This window comes from Podarcis cretensis (assembly GCF_951804945.1).
Source record: "Podarcis cretensis genome assembly, chromosome: 6".
Taxonomy (NCBI): Eukaryota; Metazoa; Chordata; class Lepidosauria; order Squamata; family Lacertidae; genus Podarcis; species Podarcis cretensis.
Genome location: NC_137175.1, coordinates 18,950,059 through 18,967,027, shown reverse-complemented (window position 1 = coordinate 18,967,027; position 16,969 = coordinate 18,950,059). Strand labels below are relative to the sequence as shown.

The following is a 16,969-nucleotide window of genomic DNA, read 5'->3' as shown; positions in this document are numbered from 1 at the left end:
CTTGGGTTCAGGAGAATGTTCGATTGCAGCTAACAGTGAGAAATTGTGATGTGGTCTGGGTTAGCAATTCCTTGTTTAAGAACTCATGTCCATGCAACGTATCACGATTACTTTGAAAACAAGTTAGGTAAGGCGAAAGCTAGTGTCAGGGATGGGGAGAGAGATAGTAGTAATAATAATAATTAAAAGAGGTGTCAGAAATTCATTATTTGTTGTTCTATGGAAGAGGTAGGGATTTTTGTTCTGTCTCCCCTTTCTTAAATAACATAGGAGGCTGCCTTATACTGAGTGAGATCACTGGTCCCATCCAGCTCAGTGGATGGGACTGGTATACCCCTCAACTCTCCCTATTTAATCGGGACGTCCCATTTTTGGGTGCCATGCTTGCAAGATCGCGGCCCAGAAAAAGACACAAATTTTGGGGTGCCATGTTCTTGTAGGAGTCACCTGGTTCCCACCAGATTGTGGCCCTGAAAGATGCACATTTTTGGGGGGGGCATGCTCTCACATGGGTCAAATGACTTGTGCGGGGGCAAGGCCCCGAAAAACCTGCATCCTGGTTTTCCTCTGGGACATGTTGAAGGGTATGGACTGGCAGTAAAGGTAAAGGTAAAGGGACCCCTGACCATTAGGTCCAGTCAAGACTGACTCTGGGGTTGCGGCGCTCATCTCTCTTTATTGGCTGAGGGAGCCGGTATACAGCTTCTGAGTCATGTGGCCAGCATGACTAAGCTGCTTCTAGCGAACCAGAGCAGCGCACGGAAACGCCGCTTACCTTCCCACCGGAGTGGTACCTATTTATCTACTTGCACTTTGACATGCTTTCGAACTGCTAGGTTGGCAGGAGCAGGGACCAAGCAACAGGAGCTCACCCCGTCGTGGGGATTCGAACCGCCGACCTTCTAATCAGCAAGTCCTAGGCTCTGTGGTTTAACCCACAGTGCCACCTGTGTCCCTCTGGACTGGCAGTGGCACTCCATAATTTTAGACAGGCGCCATTCCCAGCCCTACCTAGAGATGCCAGAGATAGAACCTGGGACCTTTTTCACATACAGCAGATGCTCTACCACTGAGCTCTGGCTGTTCTCCTAAACTGGGAGAAAGTAAGGTGGGGGGGGGGAGGAATATGCCACCACATGAAATGGCAGCAGAACACCAGTCACAGACACTGCTCCAATTTGCTGCAGAATGGCCAAATAGGAACAAGGTGACATCATCATTCCCTGGGCATTCTTAGAGGGGAAAGGATGGCTGCTCACATTGGCCAGCTGCATGAAGGCCCAGTGAAATGAGGGAGATATTTGGCACTGTTCTGGGCCATTTCCTATCGAACTCCTGAGTCTTTTCTATCTGTTAGGCACAGAAATTTAGCAGATGTACTCCCCCCCCCATCTCCGTCTCAGGAAAACCTTCAATTGTTGAACATCTGGAGATGTTTAAGAGAGTCCTTTGAGGAAAAATAAGACCGGCAACCCTTGGGTAAAGTCTCAGTCATGAGCCAGTACAACCCAGGCTCATATCCCCATTCATTCACAAAGCTCACAGAGTGATGCAGGGCTAGTGATTTTCCCTCACCCTAACATGCCTTTTCAGAGTTGTTATGAGGATAAAATGGGGGAAAGGAATTTTGAGATCCTTGTTGAAAGAGTGGGATGAAAATGAATGCTAGAGTAGGAATCAGGGAGAGTGTGGAAGGATTCAGTTAGGAGCTGGAAGCAGAGATGGGCAACAGGAGAAGGACAGTCGAGAGACCTCCAGTCAATAAATGGACAGAGAGAATGGGGATAAAGGAAAATAGAGCTGAAGGAGCTAAACCAAAGAAGTTGAAAAAAGTTCCTGAGTCAAGGATAAATCATAGTGCAGCCTGGTTAGAGACCAACTGCTCTTGAGAGCAATTAGAAATATTTATGCTTCAGTTCCATAGATGGTATAATGGGGAAAATAAGAAGAATCTGACTTGATGGTTCATGCAGAGTTTGTTAACATCCGTATTAACAGTTTTTAAAAAATGAATTACTGTAGGTAAAAAAATGCAAAAAAATTTGCCGGTTTTGAGCTATTTTTTAATGCAAAAATGGCAAAAATGGCACTGCCGACATGGGCTGCCATACGTCTGCATTTTTCCGGACATTTTTGCCGATTTCCGCCCAGACACTGCTGCTGACTGCAGTATTCTGGATATGTCTGGACGTGTGGCAACCCTAAATTACTGTGACATTACATCTTGTTTTGGTCAATGACTTTGGTATTTCTATAGCCTCCTTTACAGGACTAAGGGAGTAGCTCGTGATTTACATTGTGGTGCAATCATGTCCACAGCTTGTCTGGGAATGAGTTTTATTGTGGTTCAGTTCCCAGCCACATTCCTCTTGGGCAACTCTTACCGTATTTCAAAATCATCACTGAAAGTGGTTGTGTGTCATCTAGAAACTGATTTCTCAGTGCTGGTAACTGTTGGCGGCTTTAGAGCCAATGTGGTCCAGTGAAGAGAGAGCTGGACTTGGCTCTGGGATAAAATCACTGCAAGGCCTTGGGGAACGTCTCTTGGCCTCAGTACTCTCGCCTGTGGAATGGGAGTGACAGGAAGCTATCTCACGAAATTATCGTGAGGACAGACACCCAGACTGCTTTGCAAATTTTAAAAAAGAGCTATATAAAAGATGAATAAGGGGTTGCAACGTTTGATGCACAGCCTGCAGGATATTCTGGAACAGTAAATGTATCTAAAGGGTAGCCAGATGTAAAGGAACAATTAGATGTATATAGAAGGAAGAATTCAACCAGGAGCAGCTCCTCATACCTGCAGGGTGCACCTACTTGGATTTCTCTCTGTTCTCCTGTTCCCCTTTGCATCTAGTTGTGCTGTGAATTTTGCACACATCTCACCTGTGGCATTTGCAGAAAGAAAACTGGGGAGATGATGAGATCTGAATGGGGGCAAACTGATGCAGCTGTGAACTGGTGCACTTCCTAGAACAGGCATGGCCAAACTTGGCCCTCCAGATGTTTTGGGACTAAAACTCCCATCATCCCCAGCTAAAAGGACCAGTGGTCAGGGATGATGGGAATTGGAGGGCCAAGTTTGGCCATGCCTGCCCTAGAATCTCACTACAGAAAAGAAAAACAGGCAATATCGAAAGGGTGCATATTAAAAACTTGCAGGGCAAGGAGGAAGGGTTAGGAAACCTGGCAGCTTCTTTCTTCTGCCCAAGGCAGTTCCTTGCCCATGGGGAATGTTTTGTCAAGCTCAGTTCCGTGGTCAAATGCTGCATTTAACATGCCTGATCCACATGGAAATGTTTTGCACTATAGCTTTTGCCTGTGAGAAAACGCAAGAACCGAGACGGGAAGATACTTCTAATCTAAACCAGTCCATCAAATGGAAGGGAACGAGAGCATCCTTGCCAAACACCACTATGTGCCAGCCCTGATTACAGTGCCTGATTACAGCCTATGCACATAAAACCCAATGCACAACGGCCACTATTGAATGGCTAATCCCTCGGAAGGGGGGAGACTGGTGGAAGGCAGTATGAATGCCAGTTGCTGGGAATCACAAAGTAGGGAGACCACTGTTGTGCTCAGGTCTTGCTTGCAGGCTTCCCCTGGGCATCTGGTTTGCCACACTGAGAACAGGATGCTGGACTTTGGCTCTTCCTGTGTCCTTGGCTGAACCCTCCATGCATAGGGATGGTTTGGATGAGATATATCATCCAATGCAGCTCAATGTGATCAATTTGCCTGCTGTCAGGAACTACCATTAGTCAAGGTAATTGGTGTGATATTGCCCGTATTTATTTGGAACTACGTGGGTGGTGCTGTGGTATAAACCACTGAGCCTTGGGCTTGCCGATTGGACGGTCAGCAGTTCAAATCCCCACAACGGGATGAGCTTCCGTTGTTCAGTCCCAGCTCCTGCCAACCTAGCAGTTCGAAAGCACGTCAAAGTGCAAGTAGATAATAGTTACCGCTCCGGTGGGAAGGTACCGTATTTTTCGCCCTATAGGACGCACCGTCCCATAAGACGCACCTAGTTTTTTTGGGGGGGAATAAAGGGGGAAAAATTATTTTTCCCCCCCAGGTGTGGGGCTGGGGCGGGGGAGGCCCGAGCTTCCCCAGCCCCAGCCCCCAAACAGGCAGCTCTCTGCAAGCCGTGGGAGCCCAGTGCTGGCTCCCGCTGCTTGCGGAGAGGTCCGCGAAGCCTGGACGCACTGAGCTCAGCGCGCGCAGGCTTCGGCATGCAGGCAACTCTCCGCAAGCAGTGGGAGCGCTCCCGCTGCTTGCGGAGAGGTCCGCAAAGCCTGCAGAGCGAGAGGGGTCGGTGCGCACCGACCCCTCTCGCTCTCCAGGCTTCAGCGAAAGCCTGCATTCGTCCCATAGGACGCACACACATTTCCCCTTCATTTTTGGAGGGGAAAAAGTGCGTCCTATAGGGCGAAAAATACGGTAAATGGCATTTCCGTGTGCTGCTCTGGTTTGCCAGAAGCGGCTTAGTCATACTGGCCACATGACCCAGGGAAGCTGTCTGCGGACAAACGTTGGCTCCCTTGGCCAGTAAAGCGAAATGAGCGCCGCAACCCCAGAGTCGTTCATGACTAGACGTAAAGTACCCAAAAAATTCACAGGAAGAAGGCATGTGAAGGTATCTTCCCCAAGGACCACACAATCCTTTGATTTAACAATATTCGTTTCCCAAATAGATGAGGGTTTTTTGTCCCCCTCTTGGCTTTCCTGTCGCCTGAGAGACTCTTTGCGTGATGGGTGCAAACACAAATTGTGAATATGTACTCTGAGCGAGGCTCTCAAGTTCCGTTCTGTGGTGATCTCGCTCTCTTAATAGATTTTGTATGTTCTTCTGAACAGGAAACGCTTTATAGCAAAACTTGCCTGTGGGCATTGTACTGTACCAATTAAAGGATTCCTGAATTCAAGAACAAAGAAGTGCCAGTAGAACAACTTTTTTTTTTAATCATTCAATTCATTTTCTTCCTTCCTCCGGTGCTGAGTTTGGATTTATCGTTTTTTATTTGTAGCTCGCATGTTGTCAGATGGTCAGGCAAGCCACTTGAGAATACTACTGGAGGAAGAGTTCTGAAAAGGAATTGGGCTTTTTCCTCCCCTCCTTTTCCCCTTATAATGGACATGCCTGGGCATTGAGCCAAGTATGTGGCACCTTATATCCAAAGATCTTTGTGCATTTTACAAACAGCTATTCAAGCCTCTCCATGACTTTTGTGGAACAACGGTTCCTTGGAGATAAGAGTCAGGCCCTATCGCAAGAGAAGTTATAAAATGCTGTAACAGAAACGAGGATGGAGGACACATCTTATCGCATCACGTGTTGAGAAGTCACACCCCAGGCTAGCAGAAAACTGCAAATTCATATAGGTTACCCTAGAGCAGACACCTTTCTAAGTCATTAGAGAAACAAGTGCCTTGTTTGCAGCAAAGGCACGAGAAAACTGGAGCCATTGCTGTTTTAGAGGCAAGCTACAAGGCAAACAGCCATGGCTTCTCCTATGGAAATCTGGCATGAACAGAAGGAAAGGGGAGAGGCACAACTCCATGCCAGAACATGTTTCGCACCCAAACGATCCCAAGTTTAGTCCCTAGCACTATCAGTTAGAAATATATCAGACTATCTGATACAAAGGAAAGTAATAGAATTGGAATTGGAAGGGACCCCGGGGTCATCTAGTCCAACATCCTGCAATGCGGGAATCTCAGCTAAAGCATCCATGACAGATGGCCTTCTAACATCTGCTTAAAAACCTCCAATGAAGGAGAGTCCACCACATCCTGAGGGAATTGTTTCCCCTGTCAAATAGCTCTTACTAACAGAAAATTCTTCCTGATATTTAGTTGGAATCTCCTTTCTTGTAACTTGAATCCATTGCTTTGGGTCCCACTCACCGGAGCAGGAGAAAACAAGCTTGCTCCATCTTCCATGTGACAGCCCTTTAGATACTTGAAGATGGCTATCATATCTCCTCTCAGTCTCACCTTTTCCAGGCTAAACATACACAACTCTCTCATCCTTCCCCCATAAGGCTTGGTTTCCAGACCCTTGATCATCTAGGTTGCCCTCCTCTGCACACATTCCAGCTTGTCAATATCCTCCTTAAATTGTGGCACCCAGAACTGGACACAGTATTCCAGGTCTGGTCTGGCCAAGAAAGAATAGAGCAGTGCTATTACTTCCCTTGATCTGAACACTATACTTCTGTTACTGTAGCCTAGTACAGCATTAGCTTTTTTTGCTGCTGCATCACACCACTGACTCGTGTTAAGCTTGTGGTCTACTATGACCCCTAGATCCTTTTCACATGTCCCGGTGTCCTCCATCTTATATTTGTGCAGCTGGACTAAGCAGATAATACTGGGCTAGAAAGACCAATGGCCTGACACTGTATAGAACATTTCATATATTTCATACACACATGCATATGTTCACAAGACCCCATAGAAATCAATAGAGATAACATACAGCTGGTACCCAATCTTGTAGTTCAGCTACATGCAAAATTATTCAAAGAAATCCTCTACACCCCAGGATGAATTGCAAGAAAAATGGTCATGCCTGCTACAAAAGTTGTTCTAATTATAACTTATCATTTCTCTAATCAAACCACAGGCCTCAAAAACATACAAACTTGCTCACCCTAAAAGCTCGAGGGAAAGCAGAAGAAAAACTTTGCATTTCCTGTCCTTTCATCAAAGCTCAGTGCGTCTGAGGCAGAAAAGAGTAGCTACATTAAAATATCACAGTGAAAGTATGAATGGATGTTTTCCAGGCAATGGGAAATTAGAAAATGCAAGAGACTTTCTACATCACTTTAGGTATGTTTTCCTAATTCATGGCAAGGATGTGGCGTAGCTGATGATTTTGTCTGGAGACAGATGAGAGGTGTGTCCCATCCTCCATCCCCTAAGTTGAAGGTGGCTTGAAATAAACACCATTCATGATGAATAACCTCATCTCACTTTCTGGTAGTTTTCAAAATTTCTACCTTAAGGGGACACTTTCCACATAACCCCATTCAGACACCATGGACAAACCATGGACAAGCCACGGCCTTGACTCTCCCTTCTCTCATATTTGGATTCCCACCTCATTTTCCTGGTTCCTTAAATCATAGTTTTCTGTGAAGTAGACATTAGGCAAAGTAGCATGTTCAAATCAGGCAAACTATGCCAATCAAGGATCCAAGTCATGGTATGAAGCAAGTGTGCAAACGGTTTGGAGGGAATTCTTGACGAGTCAAACCAAAGACGGAATCCAGGCACAACAGAGGATGGTTGGGTGGGGGAAATGAAGCATACAAGCCTTTGGGGTGCCAAGCCAAGATTTTTGCCTTGACCTCCCAAGTGGAGCACAGCCTTGCCTACCCCAAAGTAGTTGCTATTAAACGACATGGGGGAAGTCAGCCTAGAGCAGCCTTTCTCAACTTGGGGTCCCCAGATGTTGTTGGCTACAACCCCCATCATCCCTAACTAGCAGGACCAGTGGTCAGGGATGATGGGGGTTGTAGTGCAACAACATCTGGAGACCCAAAGTTGAGAAAGGCTGGTCTAGTGTCTATGAATGAAGCCTATAGTGGCCTTTACAGTCCTAGAACAACCTTCAGTTCACCCTGAGTGCTTTGATTGCCTTCCAAGAGCCAGCTTTGAGCAACTTCATTTCCACTTTCTAAGAATAAAAAAGGAGAAGTAACAATATGCAATGCAAGGACAACTTGCAGAAAAAATGGAGAACCCAGGAGGAAAGAACAGGGGTCATGCACTGTTGCAGCTCAACCAACATACTGAATCCTTAAGTTACTTTGTGCAATTAATGGCCCTGGACTAAATCAAATGCAGGATTAGGTGGACAGCTTACCTTCTGTAAGCTGAATCAGGATCCTTGGGTGCAATGCAGCCTATGCATTATTTTAATAAATGAATTTAAATAAATTCAAAATTGTAGCAGCACAATGAGGGACAGCGCTTCAAGGAGAGGGGGTGGTGGAAAAAACAAAACAAGCAAATGAAAAATGTCTCAAGGAGAATGAGATACGAAAGGAATCCTGGCTGTTAGAAAACTGGACACAGAACAAAGTAAGAGGAAGACCCAAAGTTCATTGTAGGGATGAGAGGGGGAAAGAGTGGACAGCAGCTCAGAAAAAATAAATAGGATTACGGCTTGCAGTGCTAATTTTTCATTGGAAAGATTAGATAGGACGGCTATTGGTACTTCACTCCCTAGTCGGTATCTCTGGTATGTGTTTCATTAGTTGTGCTTTTCCTTTTCCCTATGGGAGGAAAACCATTTCATACTAACACAACTGCCAGTATCCCAAACTATATGCAGTTGTACCCTCAGGAGTGGCAGACTTTGAGCTTTAAAATTCCAGTGGAACCCTGTGCATTGCCAAAATTTGGTGGTTCCCCACCTCCGTTGTTCATCATTGTTCTGGTGCCCCCAGTGCAGGTGAACCAGTCACCCTCCCCTAAATCCGACTCTGTTCACAGCAACCGAAGTAAGGGCTAGTCCACACTTCTGCTTGTCTCATGCCTAGGAAAACCGAAGTGTGGATAAACCCTAAAATGTTCAGAAGTGCCAAGCCTCCTGAATGGCTTTGAGCTATGAGTGTCCCTCTTCTTTTCAGTGAAATAGTCACAGGCCCCTATGTATGGTACAGTAGCAAGTTACCTCACCCAGTTCCTAGCCACTAGAACGAGACTGATAAATGACCACGCTACCTAGGGCTGATGGGAGTTGTAGTTCTACAACATCCAGAGGGCCCCGGGTTCACCAGCCTGACAGCAGAAGCTCACATAGGAAGGAAAATCAAAAACAACAGCAACGAAATTTCCAAGTTATTTGGGAAATACCTGCTAAGGTGTGAATTTTAAAACTGGGAGCAGTGAGTTGGGTCTTGAATAGCTCTCATTAAATTCTATGGAATTTAACAGTTTGCGAGATATGGGGCATGTTTAGTCCAATGAGGTTGCTCCTCACATCACTGCTTCCTCTTGCATAAACGAATGGTTTTCAATGTCATTCATTGATATTGGAGAAAGTAAAACACTGAGTTGTGAACACTGTTGTGTGGCAGAAGGCAAAGTCTTGTTTTCTACCCATCACACTGGGTGAATCGTCTCTATTTAAATGTGGATGCCATAGTGAGGTGCTCCCATTATAATGAAAGACACTAGTATATTTTAAATCAAGAGCCTGGCTGTTGTCTTGCAAAATAGCCAGGAGTTCTGAAATGGAAATGAACAGGGGTGGAATCCTAAGCAATTTTCCCCATCCCAGCTTTGTACAACATGACAGGAAAGAGTTGAACCTTAAAACAATTAATTGACCTATTGATGAAGCAAACAACATGGGATGCAGTCAAACCAAAACTTGCTACAGCTTTTCTTATCGGTTGCAAAAGCAGAAACCTCTGAATTCACAAGAAGAAAGCACCATTTTCGGTAATCTACATACTCAGGTCCCTCTATAAAATGTCCAGAACATAAAACCTGCAGGCCTGCTGCAAACTTCATAGAATGATATAAAACACTTTGGGTGCAGCACACTACAAAGGAATTTTAGAGAAGCAGCATCTGCACGAATTCAGGTGTTAAGTGTAGATTTCTGAATTCCAACTCAAATTTTTGTTTGTGAAACTGCAAAAAATATGCCTCATAAATTTAAAGCATCTGATGCTAATGCAAATGTTTTCTAGAGAGAATTAAACAAATTTCCAGACCTTAAAGAACACTGCCAGCTTTTAAAATTCAATAAATGAAAGATTTTGTATTGAAACACACACACACACACACACACACACTTTCCAAACCATAGAGTTGAACGCTACAAAAATGGTAATCACACCACTTTCATACAGAGGTGCAGATTGGATAAACAGGGTATTTTTAAATTAGCGTGCTTACCATCATCCAAATACGCTTGGTCAAGATTCTGTTCCTGTTTAACCGTGACTCCAGCTGGCACTGCTTCCTTCTGATCACTTACTGGCGGTCCATTTTTGGCTGTTCTCTGCTGCTGAATCACGGTAGGGTACGAAATTGGGCTTAACCTTTGTGCTTGGCTGACCTGAGGTTGGCTGGATCTCACTCCGCTAGATGTGAAATTTTCACTACACATGATGTGCTGGAATTCTTGATGGCTTTCGCACCTCAGCTGCTGATTGGTGGTGGGAGAGCAGTGAATCACGGGGGAAGACTGCTGATTGGCTGGAGAATGGTGGAGCACTGCTGCAGTTTGGCTGGGAGAGCCTGTGTGCACCAGCACAGACCTGTGCACATCTGGAATGGAAACTTGTGCAGCCATCAAGCTGGATTGCTGGTAGCCCAGGTGGCTAGGACTGAGACTCTTGCTTCTTTGGTATATTACAGCCCCTGGGGTTTGTTGAGGATATCGAGATTCAGGAGAAGACAGGCTGGAACGCAACTGCTGGCAAGAAGCCATCGTGGCCACAAGACAGGAAGGAGACTCAGAGACCATTGTATGGTGGGAATAATAAGGCTGTGTTACTGTTCCTAGACCACTGTGTACTGTGTTGCAGATTAAAGCTGGATCATAGTCATCAATGGGCTCTGTTTTTATGGAAGGCACTGGAACAAAGGGCACAAAGGACATAACTCTAAACAAACATCTAGGAAACGGTTAAGAGGAGAGAAAAGAATGAGCACTAACAACCGACACACTGCACATTTTCTCCCAGTCTTAGCTCTGGTTCACATATTCGTGTTAGCACTTGTCTGCTGCAACACCAAGCAATGGCTTGAATGTGTGAATGGGCCATCACAGACCCATAGCTTGGAAAGTTCATTTTAAAAAGGAAGTGTATATATTTCATGGACTCGCAGGTTCATAGAATAATAGAATTGTAGCATTAGAGGACATCAACAAGGGTCCTTTAGTCCAAGCCCCTGGAATGCAGGAATCCTTTGCCCAACATGGGGCTCAAACCCACAACCCTCAGATTAAGATTCTCATGCTCCCCTGGCTGAGCTATCCCAGCATCCAACATTTCCAGTTCACATTTGTCTCTTTATACAATTCACAGTTCAATTCAAGTTCACCAAAGGATCCTTGGCAGAAAATATTCAGTATTCTGAATGTTACAAGTTGCTGTGCAGAAGTATACAATATATTTAAGTAGGCTAAGAAAACGTCAAAACTGTAGAATGTGAATTGCTTAATTTATTCCTCCCAACAATTACAATTTTGAAGCTTAAAGACACAAAGAGACAAAGAGTCAAAAACACAGGTAGGAGAATGAACCTGAACTAGAAATTGCTCAACGTTCCATGGCAAAATGGACTTAATTCATGTTAAGTTCCCCTGACAATTGTAGGAACTACTTTATGGTGTAGTTCAGAGACTTATCTGGTGAACTAATCTGGTGAACTTTATTAAATCACACTAGTTCATTCCAAATACTGCACAGACCTGAGCCCCACAGTGTAGCCTGATGGAGACTGCATTGAACCTGGCCAGCCAGAAATTCACTGAGTGGCCTTGGACAAGCCACCATCTTAGTGACAGTTCCCTAGCTGTAAAATTGGACAATTTGTTATATTTCACTTCCGCAGCATGGCCATTTATATACCGAGCCTAGAAAAAGTGGAATTCTGAAAAATTCTTCCTGGGCAACAGAATGTTTTCCCTCTTTTGTCCCCCCACATGCGCCCTAAATCTGTTCTGAGGTTCCCCCAACCTTCCAGAGCAGGTTCGGGGACAGATGTGGGGGCATGTGCAGGGGGAGAAGAAGAGGAAAAGTTCCCTTGTGTGAGATACAGGGCAGCATTCAACAAAATAGATTTAATTCTGAATCTCTTCTTCTGTACGCTACTTAAAGATAACCATGATTAAGTGTCATACAAACTTTTGAAATAATAAAATAAAGTGATATGCATGTTTCTAAATAAATTGGTGCTGGCCATGAAAACTGCTGTGTTAAAATGTGCAAATTTAGAACCATGTAGGTGTGAATAAATAAGCTGTAGGGATTTATTGTACAGCTTTATTTGTAACCTTGGATGTTGCATTTAGAATTCATTGATTCAGAGATGGTTTGAGCTGTGTTAACTGTAATGCTGGCTAAAAGATAGCATCTCAGAATGCTTTATAATTCTGGTTCAGCAGGATAGATAGATAGATGGATAGATGATAGATAGATGATTAGATAGATAGATAGATAGATAGATAGATAGATGATAGATAGATGATAGATAGATAGATAGATAGATGATAGATAGATAGATAGAAGATAGATAGAAGATAGATAGATGATAGATAGATAGATAGATAGATAGATAGATAGATAGATAGATAGATGATAGATAGATAGATAGATGATAGATGATAGATAGATAGATAGATAGATAGATAGATAGATAGATAGATAGATAGATGATAGATAGATAGATGATAGATAAATATAAAGACAGTTCTAGTGTTTCTTGCCAAATATTGTGCCATAGTCCATTCCTTTTCATAAATAATTACCTGGGTGATAGGTAAAATGTTGTGGCTGGCTTTTTTTCCGTTTTCCATTGATCACATAGAAATTCACCTTGATGGGAGAACGAATGTGCTTATTCCGATATTCTGGTATCTCCACGAAAAGCATATTCTGAAAGGAATTTTTAAAATGGGTGTGGGGAAGAGACAGTAATATGATATTAGAAGGCACTTTGTTTATATCAGTACCCTTTGCTAATACATTTGTCATGGGGTGTACTAGGAGTATTGCTTTTCCAGTTACGATGTAGTCGATCTTGCAGAAAATCTGAAGCACGCTTCCTTCCTTACAGTATCCATAATCTAACCTTAAGACAACCATCCTGCCCTGACAAATTATCCAGATTCCCCTGTTTCTATTAACTTGCCTTGTATATTTTGCCTGACATTTTTTCCTTTACGTGCTGGTGGCAAATAAGTTCTACCCTTGGGAAGTTCTGTTTTCATGCAGACGGCACCTACTCTTGGGTAAATTCTCACTGACCTCTAACTCTTGCTTAGGGATTCTAGCTACCTAGAAGTATGGAAGAGTTATCAGGAGACAACACTGCAGAAACCCAGGAGAATGTGAAGTTCCATTACTAGTTACTGGGCAAGAATGTTTGGATAACACAGTAGAGAGGTGCTGGATTTATGTGGCCAGCAGTGGGGAAACTGCACACATCTCTGTTTTGCTAGATCACAGCCTATATGAGTCTGACCAGTGTTTCGCGAATATGCTTAATAGCGAACCCTACCATGAGGAAACACACTAAGGACACAACATGTGCGCTTAGGCTACAATCCAAAACAGAGTGCCTAAGCTTTATCGAAACATGTTTTTGTTAACCACTTTGAGAACCATTTGTTAAAAGGCAGCCTGTGCAAGTACTCTAATGAGTAAACAAAATTACCCCACTGATACCAATGTGTGCAAGCATGCACCCAGTTCCAAACTGGATTGCAGCCTTTGTGTGTTCAGAGGCATTTGTGCTGCTACAGAATGAAACCTGGTACCTGAAAGAGAAGTGGGAGAATGTGCTGAGTGCCCACTACTTACAGGTTGGCTCTTATCTTTGTCCACGGTGGCTTCCATCTCCCAAATCTGTTGCCCATCTGAAAGAAATATTAAGTCAAGCATGAAAAAAGGGGGTCATGCTCTTCCTCACCACTACAGCACCATAACATGTCCAAAGTACAGTGGTACCTCGGGTTACATACGCTTCAGGTTACAGACTCCACTAACCCAGAAACAGTACCTCGGGTTAAGAACTTAGCTTCAGGATGAGAACAGAAATCGTGCTCCTGCGGCGCAGCAGCAACAGGAGGCCCCATTAGCTAAAGCGGTGTTTCAGGTTAAGAACAGTTTCAGGTTAAGAACAGACCTCCGGAACGAATTAAGTTCTTAACCCGAGGTACCACTGTACTTTGTATGCATTCTCTTGCTGTCATTCTTTGCAAAACGAGATCTCCCTACATTACAGGTGGAAGGCTAAGCCTGAGAGTATAGCAGCTTGCCTAGTGACTTCCTGGCAAAGGTAGAATTCAAATGCTGCAGCACGTCAAGATTCAGGTTGCAGTCCTATGCTCATTTACCTGAAAGTAAGCCCCACAAAATACAACGGACAAACATACATAAGGCTGGCCACCCTACCAACTCACCAACACTGGCCGAGGCTTTGGGTCAGCTGTGAAAATATAAACCTTTGACTACTTGGAGTGGTAGCAAAGTTTTCATAAATAAATGATTGCAAATATGTTTAATGGCCACCCTAAGCATTTCCATAACAACAGTAGAGATTAATAACAACAAAAATGTGCTTGCTGGAGTTTCGCTGCTTCTGCCAAGCTTTTTCAAAGGCTTCTAGTAACAAGTGTTTCCTGGAGGATCTGCTACCCAAGTCACAGACTTTCCCACCAGTTTTTCAGTTATTCATATCTTGGTCCACTCTCAGCGGAGTGTCAAAGAAAGAAAGAAAGAAAGAAAGAAAACCCACGATCAGCATCCTGCTTTGAGCAGCCCTTTTACAAATATTCAAATTGCTATTATGTTCCCACACGCTCTGGTCTTTTCCTTGAGCTAAAACTTTCCTAGTTCCTCCAGCCCTTTCCTTGTTACTCTTAAGACCCTACACCAGGTTCTTTCCTTCCTCTCTACTTCGTCAGCATATTAGGTGCAGTCTTCACAACTTACACAGCTATTTCACTGGCACTTAAAACATGCTTAAACTTCCCTGGATTGCACCCAGGTACATTCATGCAAAGAGCTGGCTTAGTGCTAAACGGAATGGAAAATCACCTCCTACCTACCCAATTCTACTTATGCTCCCAAGAAAACCATTTGACTTTTAAAAAACAATTCATCTTCTTAGTGTGTGGCTCATTCAAAGCCTTTGTTCCTTCTCAACGATACTGCCACCTGGTCAATTATTTCCCATTTTGCATATGTCAAATGACTGTCCAAAGGCAAAAAAATAAAACTGCAAAACCAGTCCTGGTTTGCTTGGCTTTCTGTTTCCTTTGGTTTTTACAGTTGTGCAGTGTCCAGTGATCACAAGGTAAAGCCCAACCAGACGAAATATTCAACGTATAAGTAATGCATGATTGCATATGTAGGTTGCTTAACAATGGAAGGGAAAAAACCATAAAATGCAACCATGCTTTAAGGTAGCAGGCATCAGGCATTGAACAGTGAACTGTAAGACTGTGTGCTGTTGGAAATAATTTAAATTTCAAGTTAAGGCAAATGGACAAATTGATATTAAACAGCACAATTAAACTGCACAGTGCTGGATTTAGGATAAGTCTATGGCTAAACAATGATTTCAGCTGGCAACTTCTAGGTCCAAGTCTAGCATTTTCTGTCAGGCTGTGCTGATTCTCAAATTCTGGAAATTATATGTTTATACAAGAGACTAAGGGCCAAACGAGATGGGATGCTAAACATGTCTCCTGATGTGCCACAGTTGTGTGATTTTAAAAAAAATAAACTATGAATAGCTACCACAGGGATAGGCTGGTATTTGCCAGGACTGCAGCGCATGATATGTGGGGTTAGTCCTTTCCATCTCTGCCGCTGTTCCAATGAAGACTGTCTTTTCTGTGGTGACTGTTCAAGCTGAAAGGTAGGCCTCCATCAGTGGCTATGGGAGATTGCCTTCTAGGCCTAATGGGTGCTGGGAGAGGGGGTTGTTAGGACCATAGTGGGTAGAGAAAGCACTGTTCTTCCTCCTTCAGGGCATCAGATTGAGAACTCATGCGCCAGAAGCGGAAGTGCATGAAGGGCCAACTTCAGAAAGACATCGGTCAGAAGAGCCTGTGGCACCAGTGTCCCTCCGGCCTGAGGATGTCACATTGATGTCCTCTGGCTTGGAGGACCCCATCACAGAAGCCCCAGTACAACCAGAACGCCTCCTGCTCCGTCAGAGTAAAAGACTCGCCTCTGATGAGGTCAGTGCTTGCATCACAGCACTAGTAAATTTATCTTCATCTGGTGAAGCGGAACTTCAGTATCTGAGATGGAATCTGGCAGACGTGGATCTATAAGCATCCATAGTTATGCACGCTTACTTCTCAACCGCGACAACGAGGAGCTAGTTCTCAGAAACAGGTTTCTATTCCCAGATTAGAAACTTGCTTCAAAAAAGGCTGTGCCAGAAACAATTAATTCGTTTCTGCACTGAATCACTTCAGGCTGCAGATGGGACATTGCCTGACCATACGAGACAAAATTCCCTATTTTTTTTAAAAAAGGCACCTGGGAGGAAAAGTTCAGCCTGGCCGCCTGGCCGCCTCCCTATTTACGCTAATTTTCTATGGGCAAATAATTATTTGTGTGCGTGAGCATTCATGCAGACATTCACCTGCAGTTCTGAAGCGGTGCAGCCCAGATACAACTTTACTACCACCTCTGCTGTTTCTAAGAATTTGGAGAAAGAAAATAGTGAGGCAGGAGTTTGCCCTGAAGCAGGGAGAGGCAAGAGAGCCACAGGGAGACAGTGTTGCAGTGCACCGCTTTGGGGGGTGGGAATGGCTTTGACAGGATGGACTCATTAGCTGATACTTCTGTAACTTTAATTGTTGCTCTGTGGGATGACGTCAAGTACCTGCAATTTCTCCAGTCCCTGCAGGATAGCTTAGGAGGCAAGCAGCACCTGACAGGTGTCACAAAGGTATTTATGGAACTGAGGGGATCCTCTCTGAGTCAAGCTGGCAAAAGGTTTCAGGGCTGACTCTGGATAACATGAAATCAGTATGGGTGTTTTCTAGAGAGTGGTACGGAAAACAGGTCTAGTTTGATGAGCCGGAACGACCAATTCAAAAGAAGAAACATGCAAGTCATTTCAGTATTGTTGAAAGCCTGGAGTATAATCATTGCCCCTTGGGATTGGTGGAGAAGGGAGGGAAGGGGGAGGCAGAAGAGTGATGACTCAGATGTGTATGAGTCAGAAGGACCTCTGGGAC

General features: G+C 44.2%; 1 protein-coding gene across 6 annotated transcripts in view; it reads right to left on the bottom strand.

Annotated features, from left to right (window-relative positions):
- NFATC2 (nuclear factor of activated T cells 2) overlaps positions 1-16,969 on the bottom strand; it is a gene marked incomplete at its 3' end in the record, with an annotated part of 140,292 nt that overhangs the window by 38,371 nt on the left and 84,952 nt on the right. For 5 of the 6 annotated variants that reach the window (XM_079979067.1, XM_079979068.1, XM_079979066.1 and 2 more), the window contains exons 7-9: positions 13,566-13,621; positions 12,512-12,638; positions 9,928-10,611 (exon numbers count right to left, since the gene is read on the bottom strand). In XM_079979067.1, coding sequence (XP_079835193.1) covers positions 9,928-10,611; positions 12,512-12,638; positions 13,566-13,621 — 867 coding nt within the window. Of the gene's footprint in view, positions 1-9,862; positions 10,612-12,511; positions 12,639-13,565; positions 13,622-16,969 lie in introns of those variants that run through there. The other variant, XM_079979064.1, reaches the window with a different exon arrangement.